The sequence below is a fragment of the Drosophila subpulchrella genome, chromosome X (genome assembly GCF_014743375.2).
Source record: "Drosophila subpulchrella strain 33 F10 #4 breed RU33 chromosome X, RU_Dsub_v1.1 Primary Assembly, whole genome shotgun sequence".
NCBI classification, from domain to species: domain Eukaryota; kingdom Metazoa; phylum Arthropoda; class Insecta; order Diptera; family Drosophilidae; genus Drosophila; species Drosophila subpulchrella.
Window position 1 is genome coordinate 12,144,630 of NC_050613.1, and position 26,291 is coordinate 12,170,920.

A 26,291-nucleotide genomic window follows, 5' to 3' on the forward strand; every position below is an offset into this window, starting at 1 on the left:
CGCTGGTCTTTTACCCGGCGTTTTCTTTTTCTTTTATTTTTTATTTGCCATTTTGGCGCTACTTGAATTTGATTTGCCCGTTTGGGTTTCGGCACACAAGTCAAAGAAGTTTTCCCATTGCCGTCTGTCGCACACTCGCCTCAGTTGACAGACAAACTTTCCTAATTAGAAATAATGCACCCCACACAAGCACACACATGAGGGGTTTTTCGGTTGGATTTTCCGTGGCGGGAAATTCTGGGTGTTTGTTAGCTGAGTGTGCGTGTGTGTGTGTGTGGTTGTGTCAGGATAAACGAGACAGGCGATGAAAATCTCCAGAAACACGATGGCTGAGACAAATCCAAGTGGGCCTTGATTTATGGGGTTTGCAAGAGGACATCTGTATATTTTTCGTACAATTGATTGGGAGAAAAATGAATTTATATTTAAATTTCGAATTCACTTTAAAAAAAAAAGTAATCCAATGCAAGGATTAACAAACAAATTTTAAACATTTCTAGTTAGTTTGTGAAAAATTTGCTGGCTTGTTTAATTACACGGGAAGCGTAGTAAATGAAAGTGAGTGAGCAAATGCCATTTGGGGAGACGAAAATTAATGCGCTTTGGGAACTAGTCTAGAGATGGCACAAATATTATCGAAAAATATGAATATGAATTTTTAATTCATATTTTCTCAATACATTGGCATTTAATTGATTTTTATTAATTGATACAAGATTCCGATAATTGTAGGGATAGTTTAAGCTATAAATCTTGAGGTTACAATGGGACTATTTAAAATTGTTTAAAATTCGATAGTTTTAGTGATGTATTTTGATATTTTTTATATATTCTAACGATTTCGATTTATTAAATGCTTTCATTGGAAGTAAGTGTCCTAAAATATTTATAGTGAAGTATTTCGATGTCTTTTACCATTTGAAGGATTTATTTAAGCCTTCTATTGAACTAATTTAAGCTGTTTTAAATTTCGATAGTTTTAATCATGTATTTATTAGGTGCATTTCGATTTATTTAACGCTTTCTCTAGCTTTAGGTCCAGTAGCTATAGCTAGAAAAATGTGGTCGGTGGCAATTTGTAATTGTCTCAAAACCAGATTATAAATAAATAAATTAATAAATTTAACGCTTCCATTTGACTAATTTAAGGTTCTTTAAAATCCGACAGTTTTAGCGATGTTTTTCCCATGTTTTGTAATGCTTGAACGATATATCCAACGACTCGTTTCTAGAGTCCCACATTTTACCCAGTCAATTTTCATGGCGTGCATGGAAATTCGGGCACCTGCCTAAGCAGCTCACAGACACAGACAAACAAACACCTGCCCAATCAAACACACACACGCATACGTACATATGTATGTGTTTGTGTTTGTGTGGGAAAAACTGTGGAACCTGGTTTTCCAAGCCCAAAAATGCAATTAGACGCATTAGCGGATTGCGGCCATGACAAGCAAATCTAAGCGAAAGCAAAAGCAAAGACGAAGCCGGAAGATTTGTGGCTTTGGGTGGGTTTATCTGGGGGGGGGGGGGGTGGGTGAGTTTTCCTGGGGTGGCTCACTCAGAGCTCTTCTTTTCGAGAGAGCCAAAGAAAATTGCCATGCATAAATTGCTGAAAATTTTCATTTTGACATTTAATTAAATCACGCGAAATTGAAATGGAAATGGAAATTTGTCGTAAAGAAAAGGAAAGAGAGAAAGAGAAAAAAAAAGCGAAAATAGCAGCAAGTCAACCACAAATGTCGCTGCCTAATTAGTTGCCAACAAACGGCAGCAAATAAAATTCGTTTGTCATTTGCATTTCGGGTGACGTAAATCGACAAAAAAAAAAAAAAAACGAGAAACACAATCAAATTAGAAGGAATGTTTGGGGGGGGGGGTCCGAGGAAGGACATTTGCCCAACACAAATACAGACACATTACACATTATCCCCCCGGAACTCCTGACCCCAAGGGTCCCATCAAATATTTATGTCATTCGCAGACCTCTGAAAATGGAGACAGCGGCGGCGGAGGACTCAAATTGAAATCAGCCTTTAAATTAGAAGGCCAAATTGACAATGACAACAATCGAGGTTTCTGTCCCCCGAGTAACAGGAAAAGTAAAGAGACCTTATGGTCAAAAGGACTTTGCTTCACAGGTTAAAGATATTTAAAGAAAATATTGTAAAATGTATATGGTATCTACATTTTTTATTTATTTTTTAACTTTAATTTTACTAGAAATAATAAAAGGTACGATTATTGCCATTGATTTCCATTTTGCACAAATGCTGCCAATAATATTTTCCGGGCTTTATATGAGCCCATTTAAACTGCCACCTGAATGCATTCGAATTCCGAGTCAAATCGCGAAATACATGCAGCTATATGCCGCACAATTTATGACCATTTTATTTTGGCCGGTCATTTCATAATTTAATTGCCAATTTTCAATTGATGTTAATGTGCTCGTTCGTTCTGTTCAGTTCACTTTACTCTGTTTTTGGTTTCTCGTATTTCTGTTTAGTGACGTTGGCAATAGAATTCAATTATCGCTTGTTGTGGTCATCCAGCAAACACACAATGCACAGGAAGAATTAAAGGATCATTGAATAAGATTGATATGAGTTTAAAATATCTAAAGGAAAAAGGCTATACAATTGAAAAAAAATATTTGAAAACTCTTTTAAAAGTGCCTGAAAGTAGGCAGCGATTTCAATGACTCCCTGAATAATTGCATCTAAGCTATTTAATGATAATATTTGGGTATTTTGAAAGTAAAAATAAAGGTTAACACGAATAAGATATTAACTGGAATCCTTAAGCATCAATTCATTTAATTTAAGGCTTACTTTAAAAAATTAAATAAATATGTTAAATATCTTTAAATGGCGCCTGTAAGTATGCAGTGATTTATAAGATACTTTGAATATTTACATTTAGCTATTTAATAATAAAATTTGCATATTTAAATAATAGAAAATAAGGCTTTACAAAGATGGAATCCATTTGTCCTTTTAACCTAAATTCATTTTGACCTTATTGGAATTTTAGGAATTATTCAAGAAATGCAACTAACAATTTCACACATGCGGACATTCATTTAAAATTTATAAATATTTTTCTAGTGTAGTTGCTGTCAACGGTTGCATGTTGCATGCGGCGGCGGAAGTGTGTGTGTTTTAATAAATTACCGTAAATGTTCGCCCGCCATTTATATGAATCAAGCGGGGCATGGCGCCGCTTAAAGCTGCCATTCAACTGTTGAACCGCCCCTCATTTTCCTTGATTTTCCCCCCTGCTATCGCAAAAGTTGCTTCTCTTTCTGCTTTGTTTTGGCTATGGCAAAAAAATGAAAAAAGGCCAACAGGAAAAACAAAAACCTCTTTTTTGTGTTGGTCTGTGGCCAAATGCAAATTCAAGTGTGCGCATAAATCTCAAAGTCCACTACAAAAATGAAAAACGATAAACTGAAGGTGAATGGCTGGGTAAAAAAAAAGGGGTTGTACTATATGTATATATACTATATATACACCAGCGATTGAGGATGATGCAGCGATGACTGCGCTTTGTGGTTTATTTCAGTTCAAAAGCAGCAGCAGAAAAACAAAAAATACAAAAAAAAAGAAGGGACACACAAAAAATAAATTTGATTTTATCCTCTCGACTTTTTTGCGGCGACTGCAACTGAAGTTAAAATTGTAAAAAGTTGCGGCGCTGCTTTGCCCGTTTTTCCCGCATTTCCCGCTTTTCTCGCCTTTTGTTGTATTGCATTTTCATCTGTAATTACATTTTGTATGGCTGAACATTTTTCGTCCTTTCATCATCGTCTTTGCGTTTCTGCATCATTAGAGGGATGTGGCCCCAAAAAGTGGGCAATATTTTTTTTTTACGCTGCACCCTAATGAAAACGAAATGGCAAATGAGCAAAAAAAAAAATCTGATAAAAAAACAGCGGAAGGAAGAGGCAGTGCAAAAAAGTTTGCTATAAAAAAGTGAAGGAAAAATAATGAATGAAGTCCATAATTTATTGAACTTGCACAATGCCCTTTAAATGTTTCTAAAACGTTACTTATAAAATGTAATAGAATATTTATATATGTAGAGAGAATAAGTAAAAAAAAGATTATAATAATATCATACATTTATTTTTTAAGATAACATGATCATAACTCTATAATTTTAAAAATCATATTCATTGACTTGTGGTAAAAAAATGGTAAGCATTTTTAATTATATTTAATTTCTTATACTAAAATTTTTAACAACTTCCACTTGAACCTCTAAGCTGTTAAACAGTTTTGTTTAACTAGCTTTAATTTATTTTTTTAATTTTTTTTAAAGAATACCCTTGGCTACCCTATTACAAAACAATCAAGTGTAAACAATGCAGCCGGCAGCATCAGACTGCCACCAATTGCAATTTGCCGCTGCCGGACGTTCTGAGCGCGTCTCAAGTGGCAGACGCAACCCCTTAGGTTGCCTATCCGCCCCCCTTTCTACGCCCATGATGATACCAACCAAGCCCCCGGAATGACTAATGGATGGCATAGCCCGAATGGTTGGGGCTTCGGTTTCGGTTTTGCGGCGGCCGTTCCTCTTGTCTAGTCAGCTTTAAGGTTGGGCAAAATACAGGGGTCACAGGTCACAGCGCTTAAAGACTGCCTTCTCCAGCGTGCAGCGATTATGCAAATGCAAAAAACAAACTAAAACTAAAACCAAAACCGACTAGTGTCGCCCCTCTGTGGGGTTTTCGTCTGTGTGTGTGTGTGTGCTCTAAGGTTATAAATATAAATTAAGCAAATGTGTTGTGTAAATTGCTGTTGTCTTTCCTCTTTCCTTCCTCCCAAAAGGTTGCTGCAAAAGTGGCTGCAAAAATTACGAGATACAAGTACAAAAACACTCGGAAATAATTGGGTTACTTCAAAGAAATAATGGGCTTTAATTATTAAAAAATAAATAGTATAAAAAATAATTAGGCACAATAATTTATTGGAATATTTAGAAATAACAATGATTCTAGCCACTTAAAATGTGTCACTATTTTGATTGAATAAAAAAAAATTTGTTAAAAGCGGGGATACAATTTTGATTTTGGAGATACCTTTCATATTCTACTGGTTATTTATTATAAATAGTTTTTTTAAGTTTGCTAGAAAATTAGTTTTCCATTTTTTTTTTGATTGCATGCAATTAAGCCCAGTGAAATAACGCTCATTTTCATTAATCCTCTATCCCTTAAAAAAAATATTACACATCTTAAAGTTATAGACCGAATGGACGTTATTTCTCTATTTACAATATATAGTTATTAGAGTCTTCAACTTTTTTTCCAGTGTAAAACCAACAGATGCAAGGCAATTTCAACGGCATGTGTGTGCGGATACACTGATACCACAATATTTGCATATCATATGCATAAACACACGCGACAACCCTGGACGCATGAAATCCTAGACCAAAATGCAGACTCCCCGGCAGCAGACAATTGCAATTAAGTTTGGGGATATATATGTATGTACATGGTACATTGGTATGTGGTATAGGATATGTAGGGTATAGAACAGCCTCTGTTGTCTGCGAGTGCCACAAGTTGCAACAAGACGTTAGTTAGCGTCATGCCACCTGAACTTAGTCAATCAGTCAGGTTTTGGTCCATGGTCTTGACATTAGCCACAAGGCAAAACATTTTGGACCCCAAAATTGCCAATTGTGTCAACATTCCCAACATGTCCTGCATATGTTGCTGTTTTGCTGCTTCAACTGCAGTCGCATTGGTCAAACTTAAATGCAAAACTATTATGGACAGAGCAACAATTATTCGCCGACAACTATCAAATATTGGTCGAGTATAAGAATTATTATTAAAAAACAATCTTGAGCTTGGGAAAACCATAGCATTTGGACTGTTTAACAAATTAAAGACACAGAAATCATAGGGGTTATGAAATATTATAATAACATATCATTAAATATTTAGTCATAAGCCTATAAGACTTTATGGATTGATCATTTATTGAATAGCATATTACATATTGGACTTTTTTTAGTACCATATTTCACTTTATTTTTGTACGTGTATTTAAATTTCGATGGAGTTCATATATTTTTTAAGACACTTTTATTGCTAAGCCCTGAAAAAATCAACTGGAACGCAGTGGTCGTTTATTTTAGCGATTTGGTTGCTGCTTTCACTCCATTTGAAAAGGTACTTTGGAAAGCTGCTACCAAAGAAAAAACGTTTTAAAAATGAGAAAAAAATTAAAAGCAGAAAAAAACAGTTTAAAATACCTGTTTAAAAAATGACGTTTTTAAAAACTCTTTTACTCTTTAACTATTCGCTTATTAAATAAAGTGTAACAATAGAAAAAAAAAGGGGGGAATGAAAATAACCATTATGCGGGAATCAATCGGATTGCAGCTCCCTCGATTGTGATGATTTTGCTCTGCTTCATTAATTATTGCACTTGGGTTCATTGTCTAAGTCCACACACACGTACGCACACTATGGCAATTACACACGCACAAACACACACACACACACAGACAAACGGGCAAATACAATTGCAATTTCCTGGGCTCCATTGCTGTGTGCACTTTTCACTTAATTGCACACAGTTACGCACAGGAATAAAAAGAGAGGAAGGAAGTGGGCAGGAGGGTGAGGAAAAGCGGAAAAGCGGCAAAGAGCGGAGGAAAAGGCACTATTCAAATCATAAAATTAGCGCACTTACACACAGACAGAGACACCCACAGACACACACACACACACACACATAGCGAAATCAATTAAGATACAAAAGCACTGCTCGCCATTCGCAAACAACAAAAGAAATGAACGAAAAAAAACGCAGTGCGGAGGTTAAAAAAAATGCGGAAAAACCCTGTGAAATGTGCGGGGAAAATTCTGCATTTTTTTTTTCAACTGCATAACTTGCGGCACACCGCCCAGGTGTAATGGTGTGCGTGAATATACATACATACACACATAGATGTAAATACAAATATATATAAGGGACTGATATAAAATGCAAATGCTTTAATTAAAAGCTTTGCAGCTTTGTGGAAGCGTGGCGCCAAATTGCGTGGGCGTTAATACCCGAGTGGGAGTGGCACTAGCCAGTGTTGCATAATTTTTAAGGTTTAAGTAACACTGACACTGGGGATTAAATTATGGTTCCGAGCTGGGATTTTAAGGAACAGAATAACCCTATTAGCTAATTTAATTTTTTTTAAATAAGTAATGGAAACGTAAGTAAATAACATACATTAAAAAAACATTTTTAACATATTTATCTTTTAAGTTTGTCTGCCAATTACATAGATTGCTATTTGGTATTTATTCAATTTAAAAGAGAAAAATAAGTCAAAGTACTAGAAAAATATTACAGTGTATCGCCCAAACGTCAAGCTTGTCAAAAACGATGATGAAAAAAAATATGGTAAGAGGGCTGCAAAAAAAACGGGTAGTATGGGTGGGGAAAAAGATAGGGAAAACCGAGCTAGCTGACACACATGTTTGTTGTGATTTTTATTGCATACTTTCAAGCGCCCAGCAATTTATGCAAGATTTTCAGCAATTTTCCCGTCCCGCTTACCAGCTTTCCTGGTTTTTCCACTCTTTTTCCCCCCACCCGTTTATTTTTTTGTCGTGTTTTGCATAAATTGTGATGCTATCACTACCTGCCACCAGCTGCAAAGTTTCACCCTTGTGGCACAACTCATAATAGCCAAAGATTATGTGTGCACAGCGGAATGTACATACTCGTACAACAAGTAATGTCAAATTTTAGGAAAACTTGTCAATATCAGAAGTTTTATGAAACGAAACGTGGGCTCCAAAGGCATTCCTGAAGGGAAGACTACGTAAAATTAAAGCCAAATATTTTAGAAAATCTCTACCAAAAAGTAAAGTGCAGTCTACCATTTTAGTTACGACTAAAAATTGAAATTTTTGTAAACCTTTTGATTTATTTATTGTTTACACTCTTGAGGAGTTTTTTTATCATAAAAATATATATGCTAACATTTTACAAGCAGCTGGTAAAATATTATTTACCCTTGCAAACTAATTTAAAAAAAATTGTTTGTGTATCCTTTGTTTTTGATAAGACAATTAAAAAATTTTGAAAGTTTCTAAAAACTTTATCGAAACATTTTCCTATTATGTGGTTCCACTGTGCGACTGCTGTTTCGCTGGGGCCTAAGAAATTAAATAATTAATTGATTGCAACATGATACTTTTTCCGCTCCACACCCAGTGTTTTTCGATTTTCCGCCCCGTTCTTCTGCCGCAACTAATAACAGCAAACCGGAATGGCAGACAAAGTTTTGTGGTGGGTATAGAGCGATGGCGACTTCATTAGGCAGCCGCCTCTATGATGACAGGAAACGAGATGCGAGGTCCTTCTAGTGAGTTTTCCCCAAGGGAAAGAGTTCAGAGTCAAAGCAGCAAGTATATGCCAGCTATTAATGTAGATGCACGGTGAGGAAAGTCGTAGACTATCGAGATATCATAAAAAAAATGTATTACTTATACCTTATTAAGAATTTAATACATAAATTGTAAATATTTTCCAAAATATATTTTAAATTGTTTGACACATTTTTTTTATTCGATATATACATTTTTTATTTTATTTAAAGTTAACATATAGCTACATTTTGTTTTGAAATACCAATTGAACAAATAATTATAATCGCTTCGAATGTGAATTAAATATTTTTCATAACAAATGCCTTGCTCAAATATGCCACGTAATCCATTGAAATATCCATTAAAATATCTGGTTAATATCTAGTTAAAATAAACCTTTTCTCGCCGTGTATCTACGTGTGTGCTGCGTGTAGGTAAATCGCGCCAAATGAGTTGGCAAAACTGCAGAAGCAATGAGCATTCACATTCGGGTGGTAGTACAGTTTGTGGTATAGAATGGAGGTTGGAGAATGTGGAAGGGAAAAAGGGGAGGGGGAGGGGGAGGGGTGAAAAAGGAGAGGCTAATGGGGAAAAGGACACTCTGCGTCGGCATACAGCATTTTTATCATGCTCAACTAATTGCAGGGCACAGGAGTACAAACTGGGTACCGGGAATCGGATCAGAATCAAGAGCGTTTGCCAGCCAAAAAAGGACCAAGGACCGGAGGACCGGTGGACCGAAGGACGAGCAGCCACGAGCCGCTCAGCAGGGCGCCAGCAGGTCCTGTTTTCGTATATGTGTGTGTGTGCGGTGCAGACTACCCCCCCCCCACATAACATAAATTCTCATAAGCGTAATGCCTTGAAATTGGAGCAAACTCTGATAGCACTAGACCAACTTACACACCCGATTCCAAACCACCACTATTATTACTTTCCCCACCTTCGCCCATCCTTTTCGCACGCTCCTCATTTACTTATCTAACCGAACAGACGACACAGTGACTTGTAGTCCCTGGAAATATTACGAAAAGCACAACGTTAAAAATATTTTAATTATCGAAATTTTACAAAATTCTAGTCCAATCCTATATTTCCCACCTATTTACAACATCAGTTGCCCTCTCACCATCACCATATCAAAGAATAAGAACATTTCTAAAAACCTATAGTTAAAATTTCTTTTAGAAAACTCTCTAATAAAACCCATTTTTAAAGACAACGTACACCCAGTAAAAAAAAAGTTCATGATTTTAGTTGACTGACCTTAATTTAAGGAATAATGGAAAAAAAGGCTTATATGTACATACAAAAAATATGTGGCTTCCATACATATTTAAGAACTAAATGGACTGGAAATGGTTTCAAGACCATACGGACTGTTTTATGCACATAAACTTTGTTTTAGTCAAATATCCCTAAATTCAAGGTCAATGGACAAAAAAATGGGAATTTCTCTTTCCTTAGTGTAATATAGACTCTTTGTATCTAATATTTTTTATGATAGCATATCTGAATAAACACCTTTATAGTACTTAATGGTTTAAATTAAGGTATACATTTATAGGACCAACCATTTAATGTGTTCATTTCGGCTCCGTTTAACAAGCAATCCCCAACCACTGTGTCCTTACAATGAGTTATTGAAATTGCAAGTTGCCGGCCTTGTTGCCATATCTTTCCCACCCCGTTTATCACCCCGTCTCCTTCTTCTCTCTTCTGGCCCTTTCGCTTTAATGAGCTCCATGGTCCCCCCCTGTACTTTGGTGCTGGAGGCTTTAACGGAATTAATAATGCCCATATATGAGGAAGAAGATCCCAGACGGACTTTCTCATATCGTTTCCTGCGAGTATGAACTTTAGGTTTATTTTACCAGAAAACTTTGATTTCTCTTTTTCTTATGTTAGCTCGTTCGCTGATTTTATTATAAATAATAATCAACTTGAAGCCGGCGAAGGAAAAGCGTATGAAAACAACAACAAATCTATATAAGTATGTATGTATAAAAATGGAAACAACGATGGGCGGTTTGGATTGTAGGGAAAAAGGAGAGGGTAGTGGGGGCGGGAAAATCAATAACCACCCGGGCCAAGGAAAATTTACATACACCATACAAGAGAAACGGGGGATGGTATGATATTAGAGTGGGTGATGAAAGGCGATTGGGTGTGGGTGTGGTGCACCTCAAGGTTGCGCCGCAAAATATCTTCACATTGTTTTTGCATCTTTTTTCTTTTTTTTTTTTTTTTCTTACTGGGTAGGTTTGGAAAATAAAGGAAAACAAAGAAGGTTTGGGGGCAATGTTTGTTGGTTCCGGAACAAGGGCAAACAAAAGCGGCCAATAAGCGGGTCTCGTATATCCTTTAGAACCCAAAATGGAAAGTTTAATATCCTTGCCTTATTCGTAAGGAGAAAACAATTAAATTTCATTTTGGGGTCAATGGTAAGTGCAGGGAAGATATAGCATTGTTTAAAATGAATTTAATACAATATTAATTGAAAATGTAGAGAACACTTATAAGTAATTACCTTTAAATAATGTAAATCACCTCGACCTCTCTTAATTAGACTATTGGGAATTCAAAACAAACATTTAAGTCAACCATTCAATACTTTAGGCCAATTAAAAATTTTAAAGCGTTGAAGACATTGTTTCCCCTCAAATTGCCTTCATTTATTGTGGTTAAATACAATTGATTTTATTCAAATTGGCTTCTTTATTTAGAATGCATTCGGTTTAAGGGGCAAACTGATTAGGTTTTCACAGCAAAACTATTCGCCAATTATTAGGTTCAAGGCAATGGAAATCCTTGCACATGTCACCCAAATGCTAAATAAATATGCCAAAAGTCTACATATGTACGTACATATGTATACAACTGAACGATGTAGGGGGCTAATAGGGAGTGCAATTCCATCGTCATGTGCAGGCGTTCACTTGGTAAATTATGACTAAGAGCTGAAAATAATTGGCATTGCCGACCCGGCAACAAAACAACAGTATAACCGAGTATTGAATTCCGGATTCCGAATGGTTCAGTTAGCGCTTTATTTGCTCGCTGGAAGGTGAAGCAAATGCCAAATGACCTGCACACGAAAAAATATCCTGTTCCTTAAAAAACGGGCTTTATTTTCATGTTTAAAGGGTCTTGCTTTCAGTTTTAAATGAGAATTTTCGCACTGGTATATATGGAAGATTTACTTTTCAATTGCCATTTCCATGATTTTATTGTACCATTTCTTGTCTTATGAAAAAGGTTTTTATTTCTATAAAACATGGATTCTTTTAATAATGGATTGAAATTAAGTTATTTAATACTTCCCCGATATAAATGTATGACATTTAAATAGTTTGGAGCATATTTTTTAAAGATTGCATTTATTTAATGTAGGTTATAAGGTTGTATTATTGTTTATGAATTTTATTTTAAATCCGTTTAAATAGGAAATATTAAGGTAACAAGATCGATAGTAATATGCTTTAAGAAATAGTTTTTCTCGGTGTTTTAAATTGAGCTGAACTGAGTTGAGTTTGCTCGAGTTCTTGGCTGTGCTGAACTTTTATTTATTGTGTATTTGCATTATTAGGGCAACTCAAGCGTGAAAGGCAACGAAGGCGAAAAGTGGGTGGCCCCCCACCACCAAAGGGTTGGGAAAATCGAGGGGGAAAATTGAAGGGGCAAAAGGGGGTGGGTCCCGCCGGCAAGTGACCATCGCAACGCTTTGGATGGACAGCTGACTGAACTGAACTGAACTGAAATTGAATGAGAGACGTGTCCTTTGTAGTCCTCGCAGGCACACCTACACACACTTATACCCTCACTCACACCCACAACAACACACCCACACCCCCCACGCCCCCATTATTATTGGCAACTTGTAATTTCGTTATGTGCACAGCAGCAAAGGACCTGCAAGGATAAACTATATATATACATTGTACATGTATGTGCGCAACAGAACAAAATACGTATGTTGATATTTTTAGACTGTCATCCTGCATCGGCCCATCGATCCTATTTGCTTGTGTTTGTTTAGCTAATAGAATCATCTCAACTTTTTTCTTTCTTTTTTTTTTTTACGTCCCCTGAAACTATAGACAAGTATTTGCTAAACACGTACACCCACTAACACACACACACGTCCAGGACGTCCACTAATAAACCCACACTCTCACGTATTTTGCGGCACGTGGTGGGAGGAAAATGAAAGAAAAGTTAACGCAACCCCCCAGAGGCGACCTGAAGTAAAGCTATTAAAAACGATATATGTATAGCCAGGGATACATACGGAAACAATTAGCTCTTTAACTCTTTAAAATATATCAATAGTCCTATATTTAATAAGAAATTTAAAAGGAAAAGGAGTCAATATAATTCCAAAGCTATTATTATTATAAAGATTATTATAATATTATTATATTATATATTATAAAGATTCTTACCCTGGAGTATATCATTTTGCTACTCCTAGGCCAATATATATTTATTTTAATCATCTGAAAGAAACAATACAATGTCACTTAAGACGCTCTTAAAATAATCATATTTAAGAATGCGGCCCTGAGTGTTTCATAAGACACATCCTTCTCAAAACCCAAGGGAATATCCATCCCCAAAAAAAAAAAAAAAAAAACACCCCACTCACCAACAGTTTCTTGAACGAACATCAAACATTTTTCGTTGCAACATTGCCAAGTTTGACAAGACAGAAGATTGAGTACGTGCTGCACATTGACAAATGGAAAGCGCCACGAATCTCTGGGATTATTTTGTGAATGGTATGGGGGAAAATTAGTAGATAAGGTTATATTAGGGAGGAAGGGGGGATGGACAGGGCACCCAACCCTCATGATGGATCAGCCACTCGAACTTCTTTGCGTGGAGAAATGCCAGTCGTCTTACGTGCAAATTGCATATACAGTGGTCGGCATAAGTATTTTGACAAAATAAAAGTTAAGTATACTCATAACTTGAATTTACTTCTTGTAAACTATAGGCATCAATGGAAAGGTAATTTCAATGCCGTTTGAATGATACAATACATTTCTTTACCCATTCAGTACTTATTGAAAAGGACGAATTTGTGTAAATCAACTTTGAAATTTTAAAAAAAAACTTTTTTCCTCGTCTTGAAAACTTAAATTTTTTGATGCAAAAAGTTTCTTCAAACAAAAACAATAGTAACTGCAAAAAGAATTTTTCAAAAATCATTTTTCTTATATTTTTTATGAATTTTTGAAAATGCTTAAAAACAGGCATTTGAGCCATATTTTTGTCCTTTTCATACAAATTTTTTCCGACATTGTCACCTTCAAAAAATCATAAAAAATATAAGCAAAATGATATTTGAAAAATTCTTTTTGCAGTTACTATTATTTTTGTTTGAAGAAACTTTTTGCATCAAAAAATTTAAGTTTTCAAGACGAGGAAAAAAGTTTTTTTTAAAAATTTCAAAGTTGATTTACACAAATTCGTCCTTTTCAATAAGTACTGAATGGGTAAAGAAATGTATTGTATCATTCAAACGGCATTGAAATTACCTTTCCATTGATGCCTATAGTTTACAAGAAGTAAATTCAAGTTATGAGTATACTTAACTTTTATTTTGTCAAAATACTTATGCCGACCAGTGTATGTCTGGGGACCATAACACTCACCTGGAAAAAAAAACGAAAAGAAAATTCAATTAGTTATCACGTCAAATTGCGATTTGATTTGTGTCGAGGTTGTTGAACTTGATAAATGAATTTTATAGCATGTTGTGTATGCAAAAGGTGGCCAGAGGAATGCTAAAGTTGTTAAGCTCTTAAAAAAGTTTTCAGACTGCAGCAAAGGTTTCATCGGGTCAAAAGTTTTTATCAAAGCCAAGTGCTTTAGCTGAAACTTTGTGCAAAATTAATTACACAATGAAAAAATCAAAATAAATTTAAATTTATAAAATAAAAATGAAAAATTCACGTTTAGTAATTGTTGATCTACTAATTTAAAATAATTTAAAGTACATCGTTTTTTAATTAGCTCATTGCTTAATGTTTAAATTATGTACAAAGTAAATACGACTGAGAGTTATTTATTCAAGGTTTTTATATGAAAGATCTGCTTAAATATACTGGTATAAAAGCAACAACTTTGCAATTAAAAATAAGAAAAAATTCCACACCTCCACTGTTTGTCTTTATTTCCTTTAATTTTCCCCATTAAACTTTAATAACAGCATCCAAGCTTAAAGCGTTTTTTAAGATCCACACATGAATAGGTCTTTGCTTCTGCTTTTGGACCAAACTGCAAGCTCTGGAGGTCATTGCTTGGTCTTTTGCCCCAACTCCCAAATGAACCGCCCCCGGGGGCGTAGCAAGTGCTCCATAAGAAGTCATCTCCCCAATCTCATCCTCATCCTCATCGCCAGTCTCCCCGTTCTCGTCATCGTCATCGTGGCATTGACAAAAGCCCCAAGTAACTTGGCTCTTGTCTCGGTCGCCGTCTCGCTCAACTTGGCCGGCTTATGCTTTCAGGCACACACGCATTCAATTTGCTAGCCCACACAAACACCCACACACGGTCTAATGCACTGAGAAAAATTTAGAATTTACAATTTTTACCACGAAAGGATCAATTTTGAAACAGGATTTGATTAGAGCTTGCATTTTATATATATAAAAAAGTGTAGTTTAAATTTGAAAAATCATTGCATATCCCTGAACAATAAAGCTTTAGAATTTAAATTGAAAAATATATATTCCTTGTGTAGTGTAGGTTTACGCTAAGAATTGTTTTGGCCCAAAGTATATGAGTTGCCGAAAATTCCTGAACCTTAATATGGTATCTACATTACTTTTCCATTCGTTTTGGTTGAAAAATAGAAAAGACTAAAATTTAAAAATCGAATAAAAAAAACACAATGCAATATTGATTTAAGAACTTATGCATAATTAACTTTAGTCCAACGAAACAAATTTAATTGAATATGGAAAAAACATTTTATTCGATTGCCACTGAACCCATTTTTTTTGCCACTGTTTTTGTGCCATGCATTTTTAAAGCCAGCAGCCAGCGAAGCGACGACGACGATGACTGAAGTGGGAAATCAAATGTTTGTAATTAAAATTAAATATTCTATTAAAGGATCAAAACTGCAAGCCAAAAGGATACAGGATGGATGTAGATGCAGCCAGTAAACAGCAATCAAAAGCGGAATATGCATATAAAGTAGTCACCCGCATGGAGATCTGAATGAATGCGGATTAGTGTGTGTGTGTTGTGTGCGAGTGTGTGTGAGTTGCTCTGTATATATTTCATAACACAAATGTTTAATCAACGCAGCGGGACGAAAAGGACGAAAGGACAGCGAGGACAGCCTAGACCGAAAATAAATAGCACATCATCAGTGTCAGCTGGGGCCAAAAGTGGGAAAGTTGTGGGGAAATGGTGGGAAATCGCAGGCTAAAGTCATGGAAAAAGGGATGTTGGCTTGCAAAATTGAATGGTTGGAGGACAGGAATGGTCTATGAGGAACCCAGACAAACAGGATCCAAATGCATTTGGGAATCCAGCAGCAGTGGCTGAATCGACTGACGTTTCGTTACGTTGCCTACCAAGTGCCATTTATGCAAGCGTGAAATGTCAAGTGCTCAAGTTTGAATTTGGCTTGGCAAACATTCACTCACACAGATACGCTCTCACACTCACAGATACTTTGATATATATACACACACACACACACACACACACACCGACAGAGTTATAACCAAAGGCAATTGGGAGCAAAAGGCAAACATGGCCAACTGCACAAGCCAAAGGCAAAACATTAAAGCAAACAAACACACAGATATACATCCAATTGGATATCCATTTAGTTTGCTTCTTACAACATCAATTAATAATTGCAAAATATATATCTGCATATATATATACAAATGTTTGCCAAAGAAATTGCGAAAATTGAGATGGCTTCCATTGATTCAAGATGAAAGAATGGTAAACTGTGTAATTCTTTAATCAACAAAAATTATTTACAGATGCTTCGGCATATTTGAACTCAAGTCAATCAATGTCAGTAGACTATACTTATATTTTTATTACAACGCTCTTGTGATTTTTAACAGAGTGAACTTATTTAATTCAAATTTACCATACCTATTTTATCCCCTTTTTAAATCAATCACCTTATTTATTTCCATTAATCCAAAATGACAGCTGACATATTGCTTATGCATGATGACTGCAATCGATTACATATATCTCCCAGTAAATCATTAAATGAATGCGACTTAAAACGATTTTTGCATTAGATGTTTATATTGAAAAAATCCCCCATCAAAATAAACATTGAAACATTTATTTTTATTAAATATTTATGGTACTGGCATGGCTATTTTTTTTTTTTTGTTGCTTTTAATTCGTTGTGCAATAAGTAAACATTAAAACTGTGAAAATGTAATGCATGAATAAATGATTAAATAAATATTTATAGAATTTATGCCGGGACTCAATGCAGTTGTTAATAATTTCAAATTATGCAAATTATGGTGGGTGTAAAAAGAATAAAAGAAAGCGAGAAAAATAACACAACCACCTACAATTGATTGTCGATTGTGTAGTGAAAATTATGATTGGAGCACAAATGAAATAAATTGATTTGCAATTGATTACTGAAATCATTTGATTTTATTTCGTGGTTATTCTGGTTTCTGGTTTTGCGGGTTTTAGTTTTCATCATTTTGTTGGTTGCTGCAATAAATACCCCAAAATTATGTTTAGGTATTATCTTATTTTAATTTTTTTTCTAGAGAGAAAGTAGTATGAAAATATAATATTTCACAAGGATTAAATGAAAACATAATATTTCAAATAGTCCAAATTACTATTACTAAAAATGTGTTGTTAATATTTATACTTCATTTGATTATTTTATAAAAATAAAATGCAAATTACAAGTATGGAAATCTTATACTGTTTGAATTGTATACCATTTGTTATTTAAAACCAATTTAAAATTTATAAGCTACATAACGATTTTATGAGACATAAAGCCCTCGTGCTGATTTCCACATATTCGGTTTAATCTCGATTCGTTTTTATTGTCCTGCCGAGATTGTCAGATGTGCCCAAAAATTATCCTCCCAAACGCGCTGAGGGCAACCCTTTTCCAAATGTTGGCATTCCGAACCGCACACACAACAAACTCCGGTTGACCGGCAATTTCACGTTTATATTTCGCCGGATATTTCCCTTTAGCCCTTGTCGACTGCATTCTGTGTTCTACATAAATATGAAATTTATTAGTGAATGTTGCATATCCTTTTGTGCGTGTCAGTTCCGGCTCGGATTGCATTTTCGCATTCGTGGAAAGTCAGGAAAGTCGAGGGGACACACAAGAGGGCCAGGATGGGCCAAAGGACCAAAGGACCAGAGGACCAGAGGACCAGAGGACCCGTCCCGGCAACAACATCATTATTGGACTTTGCCCAAAAAAGCCATTTCTCCTTTTTTTTTTTTTTTGCACACACCCAGAGAGCTTTATTGCCATTTCGTTTGGACGGTGGTTTCTGCGATTTTAATTTGTTAAATGCACTTTTGTCCTCTTCATCTGGCATATCGAGCGGTGCACTTAAACCGAGAATGACAGCCAGGGGTCAAAGTTATTCAAGGGATCCAGTAATTGTTTGCTCCAATCGGAATGAATTTGAATTTAAACATTGTGGAAAATATTTTTGAAGTGTTTTCTCACATTTTTTTAAATTGAAAAACTTTTGCTATCAATTAAAATAATTTGATAACTGCTTTTGTGCATTCTTATTTATTTTTATCTGTTTGGGACCTTAGTTTTTTAGATGTTTTCATTTTGATTTCACTCGTATTGCCACTCTTTAAATTGGCTTTTTGGGTGCGCGATAGAAAGTTTTCCAGCTTCAGTTGGAAAATTTATTCATTGCTCCCTGCAAGTGGGTTAACTTTCTGGTTTGGCGACGCGGACAAAACTCGACGGCGACATTTTATTGTTGTCCCTTGGACAGGGTTTTTCTCCCCAGGACGCCCCTTTTTCTCCCGATATCTCCCCCTTTTTTTTTAAGGGTAGAGCTTTTACGCTATTATTTGATTTTTATTCGGGTTCCGTTTGGCCCCTCGCCGCACTTCATGAGTTATTGTCTCATGGACTGCGGCTTCAATGCGAACTAGGCCAGTGACTAAAAAGGGGGGCGGAAAATTGAGGTGGGGGGCTGGCAGAAAAAGTTTGGGGAGAGGTTTTTCCAGCCATACTGTCGCTGGCCTTTTTGGCAACTTTTTCCCGGTCTGGCGTCATTTTGTCATCTCACACTTTTGCGCCAGAGATGACAGAGCATCGATAGCTAATGTTAGTATAAGATCATCAATTATTTTACAAAATTTGTTATCGACAAATTGATAAATTCATCAATAGATTGAAAAATTCATTAATTATTAATTTGATAAATTCATTACTAAACTTAAAAATAAATATAATTATAATTTTAATGAATTCTTTGAGATAATTATTATATCTTTAAATTAACCATATTAATACCTTCTCCAAACTTTTGCTTCTTAAAAATTTAGCAATAATTAATAATCCAAAATGTTAAATATCATAATGAATATTTAACATAGATTCGTTATTAATAAAAAATCAAATATTCAGGCAAAATTAAATTTATCGATAATTATCGAATTATAAATTATAATTTATCAACGTTTTGCCATCTCTACTTTGCTGCAATTCAAGGGAAATACTTTCAAAAACACGAAGAGAGATGCTTAGACTGAGAATCGGTGAGAGGAAATGTTTGACCACCTCTCGATGAGTGTTTTCTGGTAAGGATATGCTTGAGGCCAGTGCGTTTCCTTAATGCGACAATGTTTGGTCAATGTCAAATGCCTTCCCCATTTGTCTACCATTTTCTGCTGCTTTGTCTGTGTGACTTCCGTTTGCCGCAGCAAGCGCCATCATAATATATCCCATATAAATATATATATACATATATATTATTATATGTATGTGCCACTCCCAAAGCGTTGTGGCACTGACAATTATGACACGTGCTTTAAGTTTTCGACACTGGCTCGAGGCTCTTCAAAGAAATCTTCATTAGAAGTCCTATTGAATCTGCAGCACAAATTCCTCAAATTTCGCAATCAACTTAATCAAATATTTTTGGCTTTTGCAATTGCCTGAATTCAAAGTGGAAAAATTTCAATTAAGCCACAGGCCAAAAAGAAATCGATTCTAAAGCTATTTTGCTGTGTTTACTTTGAGATGCATACCACACAATTATTTTGTTTTTTCTTTCAAAATAACAAAGTGGCAATTATTGAAATGTTTGACACTTTTAAAAGAAAGTAGAATATTAACAAATAGAAGAAGTAGTTTTCTAGTAAGTGAGTTATACTTAACTATTTCTATTTGGATATAAAGATGTTTAAGAAAGGTTAGCATGTCGGAAAAAAATTAGAACAGTATTTGAACAAAAATTATAATTGTTTCCAACCTTACATTTTTTAATAAGTATAAAAAAATTTAGCTAATAGCATTAAAAAGAATTTACCAATTGCCTGAGAGCTCAATGAGGTTGGAAATTCTTTGGGCATTCCTTAGCCTTCTGGCAAAAAAAATACAAATAAGAAAAGGAGGCAACTTTTATTTACATTTAGCCCCGGAATGAAAATTCACTTTAAGCAACAAACGTTGGCTGTTTGCACCCGAGGACTATAAACGTTGCATGTGTGGCTAAGATGCTTTTGCTTCACCTTTGACTACTGCAAAAATTCCGGCAATTTCGTGTGTGAATTACACGAGGATTCTCATGCTCCTTTCTGTTTGGTCCGTGCCAGTTTTAGTTTCAGTTTCAGTTCCAGCTACAGCTACAGCTTCAGTTGTGTGCTTGATTATCAAGAACCAAAAGCTGTGTGTGTTTGTGTTTACGTAATTCAAGATGGCAGCAAACCGACAAGCTGAAGGGCAGGAAAATGTGTTGAAAATAGGAGGAGAATGGAGTGGGAAGGTGTGGGGAATGCGTGAGGAAGGGGTTCTTCGCCAGTTGTAGTAGTACGTTGTAGTAGTTCCATGGAGCACAGTGCGAAGTACAAATGTAATGGCAAATTTTTGAAATTAGTATGCAACACGCATAGCAGTCGGGAGAAAGCTGGAGAGATGGAAAAGTGGAAAAGGACATGGGCATGGAAATGCGAATGGGTATAGGAATGGCAACGGAGTTTGGGAGCTGGAAAAGCGGCTAAAGAGCTAGTTCAACACCAACACACACACACATTCCCTTACCGCCTTTTTTGGCCCCTTTTCTCTTAACTATTATTGCATTTGCTTCGTTGTGGAGAACATCAATAAGCGGCATATTTAAGCTGCTTGTTGGTTGGGTTTTAAGTAATTTTTATGGCAATTCTCTGCAATGCCATTTACCATTTACCATTAAGTTTAATGTGGTTCCCGCAAGGAGACGAACAAGTAGGGGAGCAGCATTATTAGTTTTAGTTGGTTAAATGCGGGTAATTCACGGAAAGTATAATAGAATTCAAGCGAATGGTACAAGTAATATGCTTAAGCTGTAATGCAAATTGAGTTTGCTTTATTAAAATCAATTGGTTTTGAAAAAGTGCAGTCACATTAGAAACAAAGTGCAGCCATACTAACGCTGGTCACACTAAATAATGACTAATGCACTGCAAAAGAAAATATTTATATTAGAATTCAAATGATATGTACAAATGGCACACGCTCCAAATGTAATGCGAATTCTGTTTAAGTCACATTGAGAGAAAAACTGCAGTCTCATTAGAAAGAAAGTACAGCCATACTAAACCCAAAACCACGCATAGAGAAGCGCTGGTCACACTTAATGATGACAAATGCACCCCAATAGAGCAAAAAAGGGGCAGAAACTAATAGTCAAATTTGCCTTTTCTCAGTCAGTACTTTCTTTTCTTTCATTTCTTTCCTCTCCTTCCAACTCTAACACAATGCAACAACTTTCTGAACGTTCTGCGTTTCTTAAGTTTTCTTTTCTTGCCAAAAAAAAAAAATCAAAGGGGTTAAAATGTTGCCAGGCCAGTATCTTCAAATTCTTTATCTGGCCCAAAACCATGGCACAATTCTTTACACTGCCCCGCGCTGCCCACCATTTTGCCGCTCACTTAGTTTCATTAAAACAACGTGGAAAAAGTTTTCCCTAAAAATGGGCTGAACGAGGAGGTCCTGCCAGGACACGAAAGGACAGGACAGGCAAGGCGCCATACAAATGAGGCAAAAGAAAACTGCTGTCGCATGGGCCCAGAACTCTTAAACTCGAAAAGAACTGAAACGTTGGATCCCCACAGCCGCACTAACCCGATCCTAAGTACTCCCCATAGTTTACAACTATCCTTTCTTTTTTTCATTTGAGAAATTTCCCTCTTTTGTTTTCATCGTAGCTGCTTGGTTTCTTTTTGCGTTTTTTTGTATTTGGTGTATTTTATATCAATTTTTAGTATGCCTTTTTCTTGGGCATTTTTTTTTCTTATTTTTTTTTTGTTGAGCACAAGCACACTTTTATCCGCTTGGTCTTTGTCTGGAGTTGTGCAAGTTGTCGTCTAACTTATGGCATCTCATTTATCTTCGTAACTCGAGACGAGGCGATGGGCCAAGGAGCGAACCAGTTATTGCATTCTGTACGGTTTTTCTTCAATTTTTTCTTTATATACACTGATATTTATTTTTCTGTATTTTGACTTATTTATGAGACACTCCGGCTCAATCGGTTGGACCATTGTAATCTCTTTCGTTCCGATGCAGGACACGTAGAAAACGCTCAATATCCCCAGATTGGGCAGCATCCAAGGCTTCGCGATGGTCATGGTTATTGAGCACGGGTTGCAGTACCGATCTGGGAACACCAGAGTGCAGGCCTAGAGAAAAGTAGGACAAGGTTTCGTAGAATTGTGGGGAACGCAGATGGTCGAGTATTATCTGGCTTTCATAATAACAAGAATTTCCCCGCTTATTCATTTCCTCTACGTCAGGATCTCTGGGTAGTTGAGCCAAGAGTTTTTCACGTCTCCTGGGGGACATAAGAAGATTTTCCACTGCTTCGGCACCGTAAAAACGTAAAACTGTTGCCAAATCTAATATCTCTGCATCGGGATCTTGAAATGCCATGGGTGCAACTGCTTCTTCTTCGTCTGTCTTGTTAGTTTGGGGCCAAGTTTCTGGCTTTGGGGCCAAACTGTTTTTCAGCATTTGACGCATTTCGTCGAGAACCTGCAAATTTTCACTGCCACCGAAACCACGCTGATGTCTATTTTCTTGCTCCACATCCGTATCGACATCTCCTTCAGCCGCCGCACTTTCATCCCATTTCCTAGCACCAGTGGCTATGAGTTCGTTGAGCCGTTGACAAAACTCTGCATCTTTGTCCGCCTGGGGCTCTTGCATCCAAAAGAAATAACGCTGCGTGGATCGGGTGTATTTGAGGGCATACACTCGACCCGTTTTGCATTGATCAATGCGGCGGAACTCGAGGTCGCCCGGCGTGGCCAGAATGTCCAACTCAATGGCCCCGGTTTTCCGGTCCATCCAGTTGATGTGCACCTGATTATCACCGGCGGATCGGCGCACAAAGAGCAGGCCCTTGCGGTCATCAGGCTCGATCATCTTGCCCAGCAGGATCATGCGACCGACCTTGTATTCGATCAAATTGGGGGCCTCTGAATCGGCCATATATGGTACTGGGAATTTTCAAGCAAATAACCGGTGCTTTGATGTCTAGACTTGAAATATTATTGACTGCCTACTATTGTCTTCCGGAATAAATTCATGGGACTTCTGGTCTAAACATATTTTCAAGCATACTTTTAGATATATTTTAAGTGATTTTAATGCCCTAGTGATTTTGGTAGCAATTTAATCAATATCTAAATATTATTAATGCAATTTAATGCAAAAAAAAACAATTTTATATTTTGTAGGCTACATATTTAATGCAATTTTAAGGCCCTAGTTATTTTTCTACCCGTTTTCCTTTGAACAAAGTTATTAATTTCTATGTATTAATATAAAAAACGATATAGTTATTATATATCAGTGTTGTATTAAATATTTATTCAGCTTTTCTTGAAATACATAAGCTGTAATACTTGTATGGGGCTTGGCCTTCGTGTTGCAAAATAATAACTGCACATTGAAGGCAATAAAGTTAATGTTTAAGAAAAAATAAATAGGTATATATTTATATAGCTTCTAGAGGTGGTCACACATCGCCCCATTTATAGGCTACTTCAGCGTGAGCCGTTTGGCTGTCCAGCCTGGGCGGCAATTGACCTTTAATTGCACACTTAAAAGCACATAAAAACGTGGCCAGGATGCACGAGGAAAGAAGTTCAAGGAGCAGACAGGAAAATCGCCGTTGGCCGGAGGTCCTGGTTCAACAGAGACGTTAGCGAAGTAAGCTTAGTCGGGGGCAATTAAAATTAAAGCGATGACTTATATGGCTTAACGAACAGCCAGTAAGGTAGTCACTCACTAGAGCTTCTGGCCATGTAATTACATCACATTTTAATGGCAACCAAATAAGATAAATCATATGATAAATCATGCTATAGATTGCAGTCCTAAAGAGCATATGCTTTTAATAGTTTTAATTTTATCTAACTAACACTGCTTACCATATATTCTCTAAAAAATTGTATTTCTTTCTATTGCTTTAAATTATTATTATTATTTTTATTATAATTGGATAACCAAAAAACATATGGCTATTTATTTATTGGCTTAAATATAAATGAAAATAATATTGTATATCCAAAAACAAAATAGCTTTTTATTATAACGCTAAAATAATTTATTTTAATTTATCATACAAATATTTGTTAAAAGTATTTAATAGTTTTAAACGGTTAATATTGTTTTGAACCTCTGAATTGCAACAATGTATACGTTCTATTTTAAAAATCAAATTAAATTCCTATATGTATATATATGGGCTTGATTTTAAGAATTAAAATTGTTTTATTTAATTTATTAAGCGATAATTAGATTGCTTACATATTAATTAGGAATGTACATTTTTATTGACTGTCAATGTCAGAAATTTGATTTAACGGCTTACATAAATTCAATTATAGTATGTTGCTCAAATTAAATTTTTTTTCCTCCTAATTTTGTCTAATTCAATTTGGTTTGGACACATCTAAATCGATCCAAATCATCTTAGATGTATTTGAAATATTTTCGTTTATTTTAATTGGATTAGAGTCAATATGATTGGCATGATTTGTTTTCATTCAATTAAAGTTGATTCGATTGGACTTGTCTGGCTGTGTGAAGCGATGTCATGTCTTCATGATGAATTATTCAAGCAGATTGGATTGAAAATGAAAGCATGATGTAGACACATCTTTTAGTTACCTTACACTTTACACTTTTCCCCAGAAAGGCACACCCACCCACACCTTGATTTCTTTTCAATGGACTACTGCACACAAATATATCTATATCTATATATATATATATATATATGAATGGGTGTATATATTCGTTTTAATGACAGGACTCCTGCAGCATTCGTCGCTTTCTGTTCGAAAGCAATTACAATTTAAGTATTTAATTAGGGAATTACGTGAGCAAACACCCAAGCCACCCACACACATGGCGAGGTCAAATACATGGAAAAGGCAAAAAGGAAAAAAAAAGAAAAAAAGAAAAGAAAAGGAAACCGTGTATGAAATAAAATAAAAATAAAAGGAGCGTAACGAAGTTGCCCCAATTGTGGGTGGCGGGGCTTACCCACCTGCCCGACAGCCACGCCCCCCTATAAATGGCAATAAAAATGAAGCCAATTGCTGTCGCCGCAGCAAAAAAAAATAAAAAAGAACAAGGAGCATTTGAGGCAACTACAAAACAATTTGTAGTTTACGCTTTACGCGTTCTCTACAGCTCGTCCGTAACGAGAGCACAAGCTGAGACCCCAAGACAAAATATACGAAAAAAAAGAAAAGGATAAGGAAAATGTGGGGACTTGGAGAAAACTGGTAAAAAAAAAAAAAAAAAAAAAAACACGTCGACGTCTAAGGAAAAGCGTGTCCTGGCATCCGACTGACTTAACCTACGTCACCACTCGTAGACACCCGCAGCCAAGCAAATAGTAAATAAAATCAAGAAGTATAACAGCTCAAAAAGGAAAAGTACTCTAAAAATATGAAGGAATCACAGTTGCCATTGTGATATACCGAGGGTGTATATTTAAATTTATATTTTACAACATATTTACATGTTATTCAAGGGTGTCACATAAATCAAAACCCCGCCCAAAAGAAAAATTTGAATTTACATTATTAACCACATTATTTAACCACAAACTCATAGAGGTATCCCACTTTAAAATCGGGTTCCAATAGCCAAAGTTATGGAATCTGGAAGTGCAGTTTTGGGTCCCAATTCCAAACACCATTGGTAATACAGAAAAATGGAACACAAAAAAGGGCTAATACTTTGGACCCTCTTGGAATGAAATATTTGAACGTACAATATTAGAGAATTCAACCAAAAATTCATAGAGGTATCCCACGTCAAAATCGGGTTCCAATAACTCAAGTTATGGAATCTAGAAGTTCTGATTTGGGTCCCCATTCTGAAAACCATTGGAAATACAGATGAATGGAACATGAAAAAGGGCTAAAATATTGACCCTCTTGGAAAATAAATATTTAAACGTTTAATATTAGAAAATGTAACCACAAATTCATAGAGGTATCCAAATCGGGTCCCAAAAACTCAAATTATGGAATTTGGAAGTTCAGTTTTGGGTTTTCAATCTGAAAACTTTTGGAATTACAAAAAAATGTACGTTTTTTTTTTAATTTATTAGGAATGATTAGATCTGAAATATCTCCG

At 35.8% G+C, this 26,291-nt stretch overlaps 2 protein-coding genes across 8 annotated transcripts in view; both read right to left on the bottom strand.

Moving 5' to 3' along the window:
- The window catches only part of LOC119555898 (neurobeachin), a 193,626-nt gene that overhangs the window by 120,782 nt on the left and 46,553 nt on the right, over window positions 1–26,291 (bottom strand). The window lies entirely within an intron of this gene.
- On the bottom strand, window positions 21,844–23,194 carry LOC119555903 (proteasomal ubiquitin receptor ADRM1 homolog). The gene has a single exon (XM_037867594.1). The coding sequence runs from the start codon at window positions 23,118–23,120 to the stop codon at window positions 22,155–22,157; it is 966 nt and encodes a 321-aa protein (XP_037723522.1). The 5' UTR covers window positions 23,121–23,194; the 3' UTR covers window positions 21,844–22,154.